This window comes from Zalophus californianus, chromosome X (genome assembly GCF_009762305.2).
Source record: "Zalophus californianus isolate mZalCal1 chromosome X, mZalCal1.pri.v2, whole genome shotgun sequence".
Taxonomy (NCBI): Eukaryota; Metazoa; Chordata; class Mammalia; order Carnivora; family Otariidae; genus Zalophus; species Zalophus californianus.
The window spans coordinates 78,175,679-78,192,409 of NC_045612.1; the positions used below are offsets into that span (position 1 = coordinate 78,175,679).

The 16,731-nt window shown below is 50.7% G+C and overlaps 1 protein-coding gene across 1 annotated transcript; it reads left to right on the plus strand.

Moving 5' to 3' along the window:
• Nucleotides 1–278: 278 nt before the first annotated feature.
• Nucleotides 279–16,282, plus strand: AMER1 (APC membrane recruitment protein 1). The gene is made up of 2 exons (XM_027608485.1): nucleotides 279–455; nucleotides 12,783–16,282. The coding sequence occupies exon 2, from the start codon at nucleotides 12,882–12,884 to the stop codon at nucleotides 16,263–16,265; it is 3,384 nt and encodes a 1,127-aa protein (XP_027464286.1). The 5' UTR covers nucleotides 279–455; nucleotides 12,783–12,881; the 3' UTR covers nucleotides 16,266–16,282.
• Nucleotides 16,283–16,731: the final 449 nt, after the last annotated feature.

Here is a 16,731-nt window from a genome sequence, read left to right on the forward strand (position 1 = left end):
CGGGCGGGACCGGCCCAGCGAGCTCACTGGGTCTCCCAGCCACGATCCGCCCAGTGTGGGGGCGGGAATGGGGAGTCCCAGCGAGGGGTTCTTCACGCTCTCCGCCTCCTGCAAACACCACGCCCGCGCTTATTTGCATTTAAAGGGCAATGCACCAAGGAAAACAGTGGGCGGGGCGGGACACGCCTTCCCACCGTAGTGATTGGGCCACACGCCTGCCAATCAGGGCGCGGACGCCCCACCCTGTGGCTGTGGAGTCCGTGGGGAGGGGGTATGGGGAAGCTGCCCCAAGCCTGGGGAAGGGGACCCAGTGCAGGAGGTGACTAGAGCGGTGGAGGCGGCGGCGGCGGCGGGAGCAGCAGTGGCGGCGATCTCAGCCACAGCAGCCTTAGGCTCGAGCCCCGGCCCGGGCGGCGCAGCAGACAATAACCGGGCTGGAAACCCGACCCGGCCGGGTAAGCGTTGCGCGCAGCCGGGAGCCTCCGCCTGCCCGCCGTCCGGTGCAGTCCCGCGTGCTCCGCTCCGGCCGCCTGAAGAGGGAATCCAAGGGCTGGGCCAGTGGGCGTCCGGGCCGCTCTCCGTTCCCCCTGGGAACCCGCTTTGAGGACTGGCTGGTGAGGGGCAAAGCAGAGTCCTCTGGGCGCCGGCGACCGCGGCTAGAGGGGGTTATAGAGGGCGGGCAGGCAAGCAGGCTAGCCTGGGCCATGCCTCCGGGCTCTCGGGAGAGGCGAGGATGAGGCCCCGCACGTGCTACCGCACGGATCCCGGAGGGGAGCTGCCAGCCAGCACCCCCAGCGGTGCATTTGTAGGCCTGGAGCTCCGCAGCTTTGTTGTAGCACATTATTAGCTGGAACAGCTGTGTTACGTGGGTATTGCTCACCCCAGCGGCCCAGCTGCCTCCCCTTCCCTCCCCTGCGCATCCCCTGCCTCCTTCTCCCCTCTGCGGATGGAGGCAGCGCGCTGGCCTGGGTCCAATGGATACTGGCTTTGGCGTGGATTGGGCTGTCCACACTGTCTGCCTCCTCTCCCAGGGAGCTGAGTTGGGCCTGTGTGCTGCCCACTTAGGAACCTCGGCCTTGCGGGCCCCAACCAGCCGTACCCCCTACTCCTGGGCCTCCAGGCACATCTGGCGCCAGACCCCGCGGGCAGGCGGGCTGGCAACGGAGTTCTTGCTGGACCTTAGGTTAGAGCTGCAGCTCAAGCTAGTCCTTGGGTTAGATCTGCAAAGCCGCTTTGTCCCCACTCGTCTCACCTCCTCCACTCGGAGAGCACTGGCCGCTTTTTTCTTTCCTGCCTCCTGTTTAAAAATAGCGATAAGCCTCATGTTGGTGGGGGGGATTTCTGTGCCAGAGGCCAAGGGAGCAATTATTGTAGTAGGGAACTCACCCTTTGGGTCTGTGAGAGAGCTAGAGAGACAGCCAAACCCTCCAACTTCGCAGTTACTTAAAATACACAGCCTGCTGAGCTGCTGTCATTGTCTACTGCAGACACCTTTGACACTGGTGACCACCTGACTGCAGGACTTTGCCCAGGTTCCCTGGTGAAGAGGGGCTGTGCCCTCCATGTGCTCCCCAGTCCAGGTGCCCAGGTAGCAGCTGGACCGGCCCTGCAGAGCTGGCCTCGGTTTGGTCAGACTCATCTTGTCATGGCCCACAGGGTCAAGGGGAGCCTCCTCCTACAGACAAACATTTCCCTCTGTGGCTCTGCCGGTCTGCTGCATAGGCATGGATGTGGGCTAGGTGGAAGGCACTGTGTTATTGGATTCCCTGCCCTACCAGAGGGCATTTTAGCGGAGCCCTCTACCCCCAGTGCAGCTTCCCTCATTCGGCCCCACCCACCGCTCAGTCACTGCACCATGGTTTGCCTCTGGCAATAAACTCTAGGCCTTTCCAAAGAACAGGAGAGAGGGAGTGACAAAGGGGCCTGGCAGGCTCTTCTTGGACCTTTGACCAGCCTCTGAGGGTGGAGAACCCTGTGGGCTGCAAAACCTGGGTATTTGAGAGGAGTAAATCCCTCACTTGGGGGAAGGCTAGCTGGGGACCTTTGTGACACCAGCCAGGACTGCAGATAATACACTATAGTCACTTCTTGCCACTTTGACCAGGCACCAAAGGAAACCAACCCTCTATTTGCAGCTGGGTATCTCCAGCTCAGGACTGGACCTGCTCTCTGCCCTGCCTCAGACCAACAGCCTCCTAATATATCTTCCCTATATAACTCCCCTTCTCACACCCAAATCCACTCACACTGCACTGTGCAAATTCTTTTCCCTCTCAGGCCCCAGCTCTGGGCCCATCTTCTCCTGGGTGTCTTTTCTGCCTGTGTCTTGCAACCTACAATGACCTCTCCTTGCTCAGAACTCCTACAAGCTTGCCTGCATCCCTTGGCCATTTGGGGGCTTAAATTATAATAGGAGTCAAACTATTATTAAGTTTCCCTGCCTCTACTTTGTCTCCCTGATACCATGGATGTTTGGGTTCTCTCAAAACCCCTCAGAGGGGTAAATGAAATCTTGAACTCAGCTACAACCCCCTCAAAGCCTAGCAATGTATAGCAGTTCATGAATGGTCTAGAAAGACTTGCTGTCTTTGTGGAGCTTTCAAGAAGACCTTTACCTCTCCAAGTTGCACTTGTCCTGATCCATATGAAAGTGATTAGAGAAATGATACTCAAGGCTCAGATATTTATTGAGTATGCCTAATGAGAATGGAGAAAGGCGATGGGTTGCAACGACAAGAAAAAAAATTAATCATGATGTCTCCCTTCAGCAACAAGCTCAAGATCTGTACTGCCCAGACCCCAGACTACACATATCTTTGGTTGCTAATTCATGAGCCTAGAGACAAACTACTGTGGAGACAGAAGAAATCTGTATTTGCAGGATGATCACCCTGGAAGCTTCCAGAAAGTAGAGGGGTTTGGCTAGGCAAAGTAGTGGTATAAGCAAAATTAGGAATGGGAAGGGGTTGTTAGCAGCCAGGCTGAGAAATATGGCTTAGTCTTTTCTGGTTGAGATTTTTGGATTTAAGGTAGAGAGGAGTTAGTGCCCAGTGGTGGGCATTCCCAAATGCTAAGCTATGGAATGGGGGTTTGATCTTGGGAGAATGGGAGAAGGGGCCATTGAAGAATGGAAAATTGGGAAGTTTTGATACTTCTATGTGTGGGTGCAAATATGCCATAATAATATGGGATTTTAGAAAGGGGTCTTAGAGATTGGAAGCATGCTATAAGTTGGAACTGTAAGAAGTCACCTTTGGATCTGGACATAAAACTGAGGGACAGCTATTTCTGGAGGGAAGTTGTACCATGTTGGCTTCCTTTAAGCCTTGCCGGGGGTGAAGTTGAAGGAGGGTGCCTAGAGTCTACATACCAATGTGGTGGAGGCTAAGCATCCCCCAGGCCTCTGCTGATCCTCATCCTTCCAACTGGACAGGCCTTCAGGGAGCACCAGTTTGGACTTCTGTGCTTACAAGATGGATAAACTGAGTCCTGGAAAGCAACAAGGATTTCCTTAAGATCACACAGCATTTAGGGATGTGCAAGGGCTCTTACACTGTATCCCACTGTCTCCAGTGGCCTCTGTTCAATACAAATCTTATTAACCAACCTCTAACCTTCCTTACCTCTTCCATTCCTCAAGAGTGAGAAGGTGCTGGGTTTAGCTTGGGGGCCCCATCTGGAGAACTCTACCTCCCCTTTCAGGTCTATTTTGCTTCTTGGCCTTGGTCTGCAGCCTGTTGGGGGTAAAAGTTTCAGAAGGAGGGGAGGTAGCTGGAAGAAGTTGGAAGTCCAATGATTCTCTCTTAGTATGATAGAAGTGTTAAAAATTCCTCAAGAACATTTACACTCTCTGAAAGTGTGTGTATGAGGCATGGGGGCAGCCTTGCTCCCCTGGTCCAGGGGAATAAGGAAATAAATAGCAGCAAGCCTGGCAGGTCACTGACTTGCTTGTAGAACCAAAGAGGGAAAAGGGGCTTCCAGCCCCCTCACTTACAGATAAGCTACTTGAGGCTAGAAGAGGGCATCCCCAGTGTTATTCCATCACTTGAATCAATTATCCCAACTTGAATCAATCCAGGCTGATAAACTAGGTGATAAAGGTAAAGCCTCCAGATGAGGCATTTCCTCCCTGTGTCACTCATTCCTTGGTCACACATCTCACACTGCCAGGAAATTCTTTCTCAGGGCTAATCTGAGCCTCTCATGCTATACATAAACGTGTGTGTGTGTGTGTGTGTGTGTGTGTGTGTGTGTGTGTGTGTGTGTGTGTGTGTGTGTGTGTGTGTGTGTGTGTGTGTGTGTGTGTGTGTGTAAGTGTTGGGGGGTGAGGTTGAAGGCAGCTGGCTGTCATTGCTCCTGCTTAACAAACCACTGGAGATTTCATGGGCATTAAATCGTCTCTCCCCACTCCCAACTTCTTTTCTCTGAATTAAATAATCACAGAGCTTTTCATCTCCTCTCCTTGGTCTTATTTTTCAAACCTGTGCATGTGTAAGTATATCTCCAGGAAGAAAGTTAGGGAAACCAAAACCACTGAGGAGGTGCAGGTGCCTGCTGAGTGAGGGTGCATTGCTTCTCTACACCTCCCCTTTTGGGATTAGGGGATAGTTATGGACAATGAAAATAATAGGAGGGGGCTTGGTGGCAGCAGAGGCAGGCATACTGGTGCTGCAGGGGCATTGGGACCTTTTGATCTGCAGTTCTTGTTGCAGAGCCTTCAGTGCTTTCATCTCCTCCAGTTGTTGTTTTCTTTTTTTTTCCCCTGCTGTGCTTCCAAACAGATACTAACCCAACCCAGCACTCAGCCCTCCCTGCTGGGGGCTACTCAGGGGAGAGAGGGCTGGACCAGACCAGTTCTGGTCCCCCTCCCCTCTGGACATATAGGAAATATTTGCAGGCCAGGCCTAGTGTATTTTGAAAAAGTAAAGTGTTGGGCAGGATTCTGTGGAGGGAGGCATGAGAAATGAGGCTGGGCTATAGTGCGGTGATGGACTGAGCCCAACCATTTAGGCATGCAGGCCTCCCACTGAAGCCTAGGACCCCCAAAATTACATGCCTCCTTTTTCTTTTTTTTAGATTTTTTTTTTTTTGACAGAGAGGGAGACAGCGAGAGAGGGAACACAAGTAGGGGGAGTGGGAGAGGGAGAAGCAGGCTGCCCGCTGAGCAGGGAGCCAGATGTGGGGCTCGATCCCAGGACCCTGGGATCATGACCTGAGGCGAAGGCAGACGCTTAACAACTGAGCCACCCAGGAGCCCCACATGCCTCCTCTTTCTGCAGCCACTAGAAAACTGGGCACAGGACTACCCTTCTCCCAGCTTCTCACACAGACTGGGGCAAGCAGACCCCCTAGTTCAATCTCCCATTTCTAGATAGGGAAACTGAGGCCCTGAACAGGGAAGGGATTTGCTCAAGGTTACATAGGAGCATAAAGTTCTTGCCCCTCAGTTCAAGGTTTCTTCCTCTAAGTACGCTGGTACACTGATTCTGATCCCCTCCCAAGCTTCAGTTTCCTTACCTGGCCTCTCACATAGGGTATGGTATATATAGGGAAGTGGGTACATGGTAAAGTTCAGGGTCTCCATTGTTCATTTGGTCCAGCTGTTCCTCTTCAGGCTTTCCTTAGCTGCTTTGTCACATCTGTTTCCCTGGAGTTAGCTCCTCTTATTCTTCATCTGAACTGGGTGGGGGAGGGTGCCTGTCTTTGATGTCACCCTTGCTGGGTTAGTATTGACATAGTAGAAGCCTTACTAGGCACGCATGGCACCCACCTCAGATATATTCTTCTCTAAGGAAGTTTGGGAGCCTAAGAGGTGTGTAGCAAATAGATGGCTTGGCTCCCAGAGCCCCCATCATTCCAGGCAAGCTGGGCAGGGAACTTCAGCAGCCTCAGGAGAAAGTGGGGCATCAAAAAGGCTTACCAGGAAAGCCAATTTCTAGGAAGAAGTGATGTCTGGGTGACCATACCTCCTAGACTGGAGAAGTCCCTATGTGTTTGGGGCTAAAGGGTAGAGAAGTGAGGCTAGGAAACCTGCAAGGGGCATGCAGGGAGAGTGAATCTTGAAGGTCAGGGAAAGGGGTTTGACCCTGACCTTGTAGGCGGTGTGGAATAATTTCGTAAGTAGAGGAGTGATGCACTGAAATCAGGGTTGTAAAAATGAATCTGGCAAGAGTATGGAGGAGAGGGAAGGAGTGGGATTTCAGTGTTATAGGAGGGAAGGACCAGAGGGAGCTCAGCTAAGAGGCTTGTGTCATCTTCAGAGGACATGGGCTGGCAGCTGAGGAGCTAGAGTAGAGAAGGTGGCTGCAAGAGGCCCCATCACAAGGCTCTTTTATTGAACATCTGCTCAGTAACTAGAGAGCAATTTACCCTTTCCATTTATCATCTCTAATTCTTACAGTGATCCTGCATGATAGCATTTTTTTCGTTTTCTAGATAAGGTGTTTTGAGTCTCAGGGAGGTTAGGCTGATTTCTCAAACCCCCCACTTGTAAGGGATGAAGCTGGCATTTTAGTTCTGGGCTGACAAACTCCAGCTGAATTAGATTTCAGTTGAACCAATGTTGTTTGAGCTCCTGCTCTGTGCTGTATGTAGTGACTATAACATGAAGGACGGTCCATTTGAGAGAGATGAACAGAAAGACCGAGGCCTGCCAGAATGAATTATCCTAGGCTGAGTATGTTAACTCATTTGAGGGGCTGGTGGTGGGCAAATGGGAGGCAAGGCAAGAAGGCCCATTTTGGGGTCTGTGTTGCATCTAGAGGTTATGGGATACCCCCTTGAGAGGAGGTGCTCCTTAATGGTAAGGCTGCAAGTTAGGGGAGATGTGGTTGTAGGAGTAGCATGGGTAAAGCTCTGCCAGCAGTCTGTATAGCTTCACAAAAGGATGCCAAGCCAGGCGGCCCTTCCTTCAGGCCCTGAACAAATGGTTTTGAGAGTGGACTTTGGCTGTGGGCTTTAGAAATGGGTGATTCCAGTTCCAGATAATCTCATAGGTCATTTCTTTTATTATTTTTTTAAAGATTTTATTTATTTATTTATTTATTTATCAGAGAGAGAGAGCACAAGCAGGGAGAGTGGCAGGAAGAAGGAGAAGCAGGCTCCCCGCTGAGCAAGGAGCCCAATGCAGGACTTGATCCCAGGACACTGGGATCATGACCTGAGCCAAAGGCAGACACTTAACCAACTGAGCCACCCAGGTGCCCCATAGGTCATTTCCTTTAAATAATAGCTCAAATTCTGCGTCTTTGTCCCCAGTGGCAAGTTTCTGTTTGAGTCTTTTTTGGCCTCTCAAAATTATCTCCCAAGGAAAAGGAGAGTAAAGGAGTGTGTTCCACAATCTGGGAGTGGTGGTGGTGGAGTTGCTGATGAGGAGAGCAGCCACATTCTGGGTTGGCAACCCTTGTATTCTCAAGTCTGCATGCTTTCTGGAATGTGCTAGGTAGGACCAAAACAGTGGTAGCCAAGTGAGGACTGGAAGTACTTCAGAGAAAGCTCAGCTGGGCTGGGACATGGGTGCAAGGGGAGGGGGAGATGGTGGCTTTCAGGTGTGAGGGGAACCTGTACAGTCCTTGCTATCAGTCTTCCTCCTACAACTGGGAGCTAGCCCTGTACAGCAAAATGGCATTGGAATGGGGACTCCAGCGGCCTGGGGGCTGGTGTAGCTCTGTCACCATCCAACTTTGTGAACTGAGGTAAAGCCTTTTCCCAAGTTTAGATAGTTTCCTTTTCTGTGACAAGGTGACAAGGAGTTAGCATCTCCCACCAGGACTGATTAATGGATTGCTGGGAATGGCAAATGGGAGGTGAGGGAGTAGGGAGTGCTTTGTAAACTGGTAAGTGCCCCATTGGGTGAAGGGCGTCTGTTGATTTGCATTTCCTTTGATGTTGGTACGTTTAGGTGAATTTGAATTGTTGACCTTTCTGGCCTAGGCTACAGAACATGGCTAGTTGAAATTACCTGGTTAATCCAGAGCTGCTAGCCACTAGCTGACTGGAGGCAACATTTTAGGTCCCTGAATATGAAAGGTGGCTAAAAGAGCAGCTAAAGCCTCCTGTGAGATACCAACGTAGTCACCATCATTTACCATTTGGGGCAACTGAGGCCCAAGGAGTTTTGGTGACTTACACAAACCAAGGAGTTTTGTTGCTGGAAATTGTCCAACTATAGTTTGAAGAAAATATTTTTTAAAATTAGTTGCTATGTTTTTGAGCCTCTGCTATATACTGAATTTTATTTGGTATACATATATACATTGGTTTTGTTCCTTACAATATTTTTAAGAGGTAGGCACTCTCAATACCCTCATTTTCCAGTTAAGGAAACTGAAAGAACTTGCTAGATTTCCCCCAGGTAGGCAGAACTGATTATAGTGCAGAACTGACTGCCTCTTGTTGGGGAGAGGGCTTCCTATCCTCACCAGTGCTTCCTTAGTTACCATGCCCCCATACACAAGGGCAAGATGGGCCCAGAGTAGGCTTGTCCCCAGGAAGACTGCTTGGTGGAGATCTAGGGAACTATGCCTGGTTGAGGTGATGCCTCTGGAGCTACTGCATAAATCCATACACTTCTTCCCTGAACTCTAACTTGGCTGAACTGGCCCCAGGAAGCTGAGCTGGGAGTAAAATATGTAAGGCTCAGGCTGCAGATGTTTCCTCCTCACTAAGAAGGGTTCCTGGGGCAAGTTTGTGGCTCCTCTCCTGCTTGTGTTTTGAGAGGAAGGGAGGAAAACAAAAGCTCTGTCCTAGTAGCCAGCCTTTCACTGGTCCCAGCATGGCCTGAGGCTGGTCCTGGGAGCAGAGATGGCCACATCCCACTCCCTGCCATGATAGCAGCAGCTGCAACAAACTGCCCCTGCTAGAGACCACAGAGTAGCTTTAGAGTGTTCCCTTACGCACCAGTCCACCAGAAACTTAGCCACAAAGGTTGAGAAACCCAAGCGTTGAGGGGCCCTGCATTTGGCAGGACCACTTTCTTGGCAGAAACCATGAGGGGACTCAGCTCCAACCTGAAAAGGTTGCAGAGTCTGTCCCTTGCAGTCCCCTTTGCCTTATGCCCCACTTCACTCTCTCGGCCAGTCAATTCTGTGTTCCCAAATAAAGGCACATAGCCCATTGGGGAAGGATAGCACTGGGACCAAGTAGGGTAGCAAGGAGCGTGAAGAAGGCATCTGGGCCAGAGGTAGCTAGGTAGGGCTGGGCTAGAGGGATACCAGCTATGGGTGACCCTGCCACCTCCTGTTCTACTGTCTTGGGGAGACATAATAGACATTATGTATGGCTGTGGGGAGGTACATGGCCCTGGGAAGGACAAGGTAGGGAAATGGGAGACAGCACAGTTTCAAGGCTGGTCCTTGCCAGCAAAGATGACCCTGGTCCTAGTTAGGAGGAGGGCCTGAAGTTGTGGGAAGAGAATCCCAGTCCCAGAGATACCCCTGCCTAGTTCACCCACTCTCACCACACACACGCTTTTAAAACTGCCCTTAAGCAGAGGACTTTGTATAAATTCACACTCTTGCTTTTAAAATTCCCTCACACCTGGCTCTTCCTCAGTATGGCCAAGGCAGCTAGTCCCTTGGGCTCCCCACAGTGAATACCTTTCCCAAATAAGTGGCCTTTTACACATGTTCGCTACTTCCTAAGAAACTGGGATCTGACTTGGAAGGTGGTAAGAATAACAGTAATGTTAATCTTTCTCATTTGCACTGCACTTTACATTTTACAAAGTGTGTATGGTGTCCATTATCTGATCTAATTCTCACACCACTCTAGTGATCTCCATTTCATAAGTGCTCAAGCCTAAGAAGGGTGCCTTGGCTTGTTCAGGGTCCCCTAGCATGGCCTGGAACCCAGCCCTGCAGCTCATGGCTCCTTCCACAACACACTGCAGATTCCTGTGGCAGGGAGGGGGACAATGTAGAAAGTAGTGGGCTGGCTTTTACCCCAGTGGCGCACAGGAGCAAGGGAAAGAGAAGGCCCATAGGAACTGCCTTCCAGCCAGGGTATCAAGGTTCTCGAAAACGACCCTCTTTAAGATTCAATTTGCCTAATCCCTCTGTTCATAGGAACTCCATCCCCAAACCCAGCAGGGGAATTCAGCCTTCTACCCACAAGGATGTTTAGGCTCATGAGGTTTTTCACTTGGCCCTTGGTCTTCCTGATGCCCAGCCATACTTACTAGTCTCAATCATCCCTTCACCTAAATCATTGCCATTTCTACTAACTCCTGTCTGACAAGGCCCAGATTGAATGCCTTCTCCTCAAGGCAGCTTTTCTGAACCTAGGGGGTGTCTTTCTGCTTTTCAGATTTATCCTGGGATATGATAACAAGGTATGAAGACTGATACTCCACCATGCATCTTAAGATGGGAGCTCCTCTTTAAGACTTGTATTATGTTGTATCCTATATATAAGACCCTCTCCCTATTAGCCTAGGAACTTCCTCAAAAGCACTAGCTGGGGTTCCCGCTTCTTGGCCTACCTTGTAGAACTGAGTTTAATGTCCATCACTTACCAAATGTTCAGGAGAGGTTTGTTTCATAAATTCCACAGGGGGGAATACAATTTCATAAACAACTCCACTACTGCTATCCCATCTCTCCCATGTCTAGCACCATAAATGACAACACTGTCAATATTTTCAGGGTTGAAATAAAAACATCTCTGTTTTGAAAAGTGGGGAATTCAGATAGATGATAGAGCCCCTATTCCCATCTGATTCCTGAGGAGGGAACTCTGAGTGGTTATGTGTGTGTGCATGATTGTGTATTTCAGGGTGGTGGTGGCACTGTTTACTGTAGGGATAACTCTTGTCAGGGAGGGGGAGCTGAGCTGAAACAATATCATGTAAAAATATGTCATCCAGAAAAAAAAGAAAAACCTAGCCTGAGCAAATGACATTACATATCTCTGCAGAGAAGGGATCAGATGATATCTTTTCTCTTTTATTTTCTGGATAACCAGCCATTATCTTGCTCCAAGTTTAATATTCAGTTATGCAGAGTGCTCCTGATGGAAGCCTGGTCACACTGATGATTCAAGTGTCAAGCCAAGCAAGGCACAAGGCACAAGGCACAAAATTAATGTTTGCAGAACAGGATCAGGGGCTCCAGGAGGGTTCCTCCAATTAGGTCAGGGGCTAGTTAGCTGCCAGTCTCTCTCCACCCCCAGTACTGGTCCATAATCTTCCACTGCGAGTGAATATGTGTCTTATTACTGTTGCCACCAATTATAGGGTTGATGTGTTGGCAAACTACTCCAGGGACACCAGCAGGGTTTGTCTGTCTCTTTCTGGCTCCCAGCAGTTGTTTTTCCTCCTTTCTTTACCCTAGCTCCCTGGCTGCTGGTAGCTACCCTACAGAGAGGGGCCACGGTGGTGAGGAACTTTCCAGGGATAGGTCATCGGGTTTTAGCAGGCTGGTCACTGATCCATCTGTCAACCAACTGTAGTCACTAGAATGAATATATCAGACTTGGGGTGGAGGACATGTGTTGGGATGGGTGATGGATAGTCATTTTTATTCTATCTCTGTAGCATTTGGATGTTTGGAGGATTGGAAGCCTAAACCAGAACGGTGTGCTTTGTACCAGGTTTATTAATTTAATAGCTGTTGAGAGCCTAACTTCTAGGCCAGGAACATGAATCATATGGAGTTATGCCTTCAGGGAGCTCCCTTTCTAGATAGGGAGCTAAAAGAGGGCCAAAATAATGAGAAGAAATAGTTTGCCTCACAGTTCTAAAGTGGAACATGGGGGGTTCCAGTTGCCAAGAGCCACATTAAAAAATTTTCCCAGTAAAACAGTCAATAGAGTCTGACCTAGACCTACCCCTCACATAACCACTAGAGGGGGAAGTATTGCTAGGCTTCTTGGACCAAGGATACCGAAGTCTAGAGAGTGCCTTGCCCCAAGGCCACCATGCGCTTTTAGCAGATCCTGGATTGCAGCTCTGCAAGGTGGATCTGTGAAGCTCCTATTCTGAACTTCTGAGCATGTGCAGGTAGGCAATCTAGGTAGCCTGTGGGGAAGAGATGAAACTTCGGGTCTACTTTTCTTTCTAGCCCCAGGAAAAATGTCAGTGAGAACCCAGACTAAGGTGAAATTGAGGCCTGGATCTTGCAGAGCCCAGTGAGGACTCAATGGGCTGTTTTACCAGATGATTTTCAAAAATTCTGTGTCGGGGCGCCTGGGTGGCTCAGTTGGTTAAGCGACTGCCTTCGGCTCAGGTCATGATCCTGGAGTCCCGGGATCGAGTCCCACATCGAGCTCCCTGCTCAGCAGGGAGTCTGCTTCTCCCTCTGACCCTCTTCCCTCTCGTGCTCTCTATCTCTCATTCTCTCTCTCTCAAATAAATAAAATTAAAAAAAACCAAAAATTCTGTGTCATCGGAGCTTACCTCCCTGCTGCCTTTCCTGCCTCCCCCTATCTTACCCCCTTTGATAATTCCTCCTGTAGTCAGTAGCACAACTGAGCATTTCCCACATCTGCAGTTTCCCCTGCCCAGTGTTCTGGCCTAGGGTATGCTACTGAAGGGAGTGAACCCAATGAGGGGCTGGGGTGATGGCTGTCTAATTGTTCAATGTAGGGTTTTGTTGCCTTGGGGCCCAGAGGAGACTGGCCCAGCAAGCCAACCATATGGAATGCATTAAGGTTTTCCCTACATTTTCTTTTACTTTCTTTCTGGTTCCACTCAAGCCTGAACTAACAGACACCTGTGAAAACAAACCCAGCCTGGCTTCTTGCTTACCAGTATACTCTATCTTTGTTTCTCTCATCTCCTCTAGACCCAACTGGGATGCTTCCTGACTGATGATGTTATAACAGTGCTTGGAAGCCAGAAGGCTGCTTTTTCAGCTGAACATACCTGAGTTGTCCCCATCACCATGGAGAGTGGAAAGGATGAAGCTTCTCAGACCAAGGGAGCAGTAGCCTCTATGGACACCCAGGACCAAGGGGCAGAGAAAGGAGCCAAGAACAAGGCAGCTGAGATAACAGAAGGGCTAGTGTTGGAGCCACCCTCATCTGGCCCAGGTAGGCTGAGGAAAACTGCCATGAAACTTTTTGGTGGCAAGAAGGGCATCTGTACCTTGCCTAGTTTCTTTGGAGGGGGCCGAAGCAAAAGTTCTGGGAAAAGCATCTCCAAGAAGGGTCTTAGCAAGAGCAAGACCCACGATGGCCTGACTGAAGCAGCCTGTGGCCCTGAAGACATTGTCAGTGAAGGAACCAGCTTTGCCTTACTCTTGCCTGAATCGCCCTGCCAACTTCCCAGTTCCCAGAGTGCCCATGGGGTTTTGGAGAGCAGCTCCAGATGCAAGACATCTGTGGCTAGAGCCACAGAGAAAGCTGGGGCTGAGAAGGCTCCCTCTGTGCCCAAGCCAAAGAAAGGCCTGAAAGGTTTTTTCAGCAGTATCCGCCGTCACCGGAAAAGCAAGGTCTCTGGGGCTGAACAAAGTGAGCTAGGGCCCAAGGGGCCTGAAGGGACCAGAGCCAGGCCTCATGAATATGTGAACTCAGCCATTCTGCCCCATAATGAGGATATCCTCCAAGCCTCCAGAAAAGAAAATGCCAAACCCCAAGATGCTCCTGGGCCAAAAGTTTCTTTAGTACCAGAGCCTTCTCCAGTAGTCACTGAGAAGACAGCCTGTAAAGATCCAGAAAAACCCAAGGAGGCCTATGCCTCAGTACTTCTGCAGCCCAAGCCTGCCTCTGAAGCCAGTGGCCCAGAGGAGCCCCACAGTCCAGAAACAGGGGAGAAGGTGGTGGCAGAAGAGGTAAATCCACCAAATGGCCCTGTTGGGGACCAGCTAAGCCTCTTGTTTGGGGATGTCACATCCCTGAAAAGTTTTGACTCACTGACAGGTTGTGGTGACATTATAGCAGAGCAAGACATGGACAGTATGACAGACAGCATGGCCTCTGGAGGCCAGAGGGCCAATCGAGATGGGACCAAACGAAGTTCCTGCCTGGTGACCTACCAAGGAGGTGGGGAGGAGATGGCCTTGCCAGATGATGATGATGAGGAAGAGGAGGAGGAGGAGGTGGAATTAGAGGAGGAAGAAGAGGATGTCAAGGAGGAAGAAGAATATGACTTAGAATATCTGTGGGCAAGTGCCCAGATGTACCCAAGGTCCAATCTGAATTTGGGCTACCATCCCATCACATCTCCAGGCCACCATGGCTATATGCTTCTTGACTCAGTTCAATCTTATCCTGGCTTAAACCCTGGGGACCTTTTGACTCCTCAGAGTGACCAGCAAGAGTCTGCCCCCAATAGTGATGAGGGTTATTATGATTCCACAACACCTGGATTTGAGGATGATTCAGGTGAGGCCTTGGGGCTTGTCCGGAGGGATTGCCTGCCCCGAGACAGCTACAGTGGAGATGCCCTGTATGAGTTCTATGAGCCAGATGATAGTCTTGAGACCTCCCCACCTGTAGATGACTGTCTTTATGACCTCCATGGTCACAGCTCTGAGATATTTCATCCCTTCTTGAACTTTGACCCCTTTTCTTCCTCTCGGCCACCTGGGGCAATGGAGACAGAGGAAGAACGGCTAGTGACCATCCAGAAACAGTTGTTGTTTTGGGAGCTTCGGCGAGAGCAGCTTGAGGCCCGAGAGGCGCAGGAGGCACGTGCCCGAGAAGCTCACAGCAGGGAGACCTATACCCAAGAAACTCATGCCCGAGAAATTCATGTCAGAGAGGCCCAAGCCCGAGAGGCCTATGCCAGGGAAGCCCAGGCCCGAGAGGACCATGCTCAAGAGGCTCAAGTCCGAGAGGTTCAGACTTGGCAAGAGAAGCCCATCATGGAATATCAGATGAGGCCCTTAGGCCCATCAGTGATGGGCCTGGTAGCAGGGGTATCAGGGGCCTCTCAGACTTCCCACCGGGGAACCACCTCAGCTTTCCCTGCCACTGCAAGCAGTGAGCCAGACTGGAGGGACTTCCGTCCTCTAGAGAAGCGTTTTGAGGGAATCTGCTCCAAGAAGGATCAAAGTACCTGTCTGATGCAGCTCTTCCAAAGTGATGCTATGTTTGAGCCAGACATGCAAGAAGCAAACTTTGGAGGATCTCCCAGGAGGGCCTACCCTACTTATTCACCCCCTGAGGAGCCAGAGGAAGAGGAGGTTGAGAAGGAAGGGAATGCCACTGTGAGTTTCTCACAGGCCCTTGTGGAGTTCACCAGCAGCGGGAACCTCTTCTCCAGCATGTCCTGCAGCTCTGACTCTGACTCATCCTTCACTCAAAACCTCCCTGAACTGCCCCCTATGGTGACTTTTGATATCGCTGATGTGGAACGGGATGGGGAAGGCAAGTGTGAAGAGAATCCTGAGTTCCACAATGATGAAGACCTTGCAGCCTCCTTGGAAGCTTTTGAGCTGGGCTACTACCAGAAACACACATTCAACAACTACCATAGCCGATTCTACCAAGGTCTGCCCTGGGGTGTGAGCAGTCTCCCTCGCTACTTGGGATTGCCTGGCATGCACCCTCGGCCTCCACCTGCTGCTATGGCCCTCAACAGGAGGAGTCGCTCCCTGGACACTGCGGAAACCTTGGAACTGGAGCTCTCCAATTCCCACCTTGCCCAGGAATACACAGTGTCTGGTGAGCTTCAGGCTCAGCAGGAAGATTCAAATGAAGAAGAAGAGGAGGAGGAAGAATGGGGCCGAGACAGTCCTTTGTCCCTTTATACTGAACCACCAGGGGCCTATGACTGGCCTGCCTGGGCTCCCTGTCCTCTTCCAGTGGGCCCAGGCCCTGCCTGGATAAGTCCCAGCCAGTTGGATGGGTCTTCTGGCCAGTCTCCATATGGGCAGACAGCCTGTTGCATACCTCCTGTGGCCATGTCAATGTTGCTGTCAGTACCAGGTCCAGAGCCAAGGGTACCTGGGATATCCAGGCCTCAGTTATCTCGGCCTTCACACCTACCCCTTCCCATGGTCCCTTGTTATAACCTGCAGCCACAGGCTTCTCAGAGTGTGAGGGCCAGGCCTCAAGATATGCTGCTGCCTGTTGATGAGCCCAGTTGCTCCTCCAGTTTTGGAAGCTTCAGCCCCAGTCCTCTGTCCCAGGCCAAGCCTGTGGGCATCACTCATGGCATCCCTCAGCTGCCCAGGGTCCAGCCTGATCCCCAGCAGTCTCAACCCATTCACTACAGGGCTTCCAGCCTTGACCTGTCAAAGGAGATGGCTGAGCAAGGTGCCTCTCTCCCCCTCCCCACCAGCTACTCCTCCACTGCTGTGAATGGAAAGCTAGCTGAGTAGTCATCATCTATTCTGGAGTAGGGGCATGGGGCCTGAGCATGTGAATGGGGATGAGGGGTTGGGCAGAGGGGTGGGGGGATGGGGATTGCTATTTAACTTGAAAATCCTTTTGGCCAAGGAAAGATCCTATGAGTTTTTGCCTTTGTTTTCCCACTTCCCTCTTCTGCCAATCTGTGGTCACATTCAGCTTGAGTACATCTGCCCCAGGAGGCTGCTGCTGCTCTGTTGCTCCAGCTTTTACTTTTGGGTTTTCTTGTTACCCACACAGGGTTTGGGATGCTGTACTTTTGTGCCTATTCCAGTTGCCCAGTTAGTGATTATATATATAGCATGCCTCCTTGACACAAGCTGAACCTTTAGTACCCCTGCCACACCCCTACACACAGTGAATAATGAACCACTGATGAACAGCCAGGTCTGCACTGCTTCCCACTTGAGGACAGGGGGCTTGTTTGCTGTTGACAAT

Coding starts and splice junctions, on each gene's coding strand:
- AMER1 (XM_027608485.1), top strand. CDS start 12,882: ATGGAGAGTGGAAAGGATGAAGCTTCTCAGACCAAGGGAGCAGTAGCC.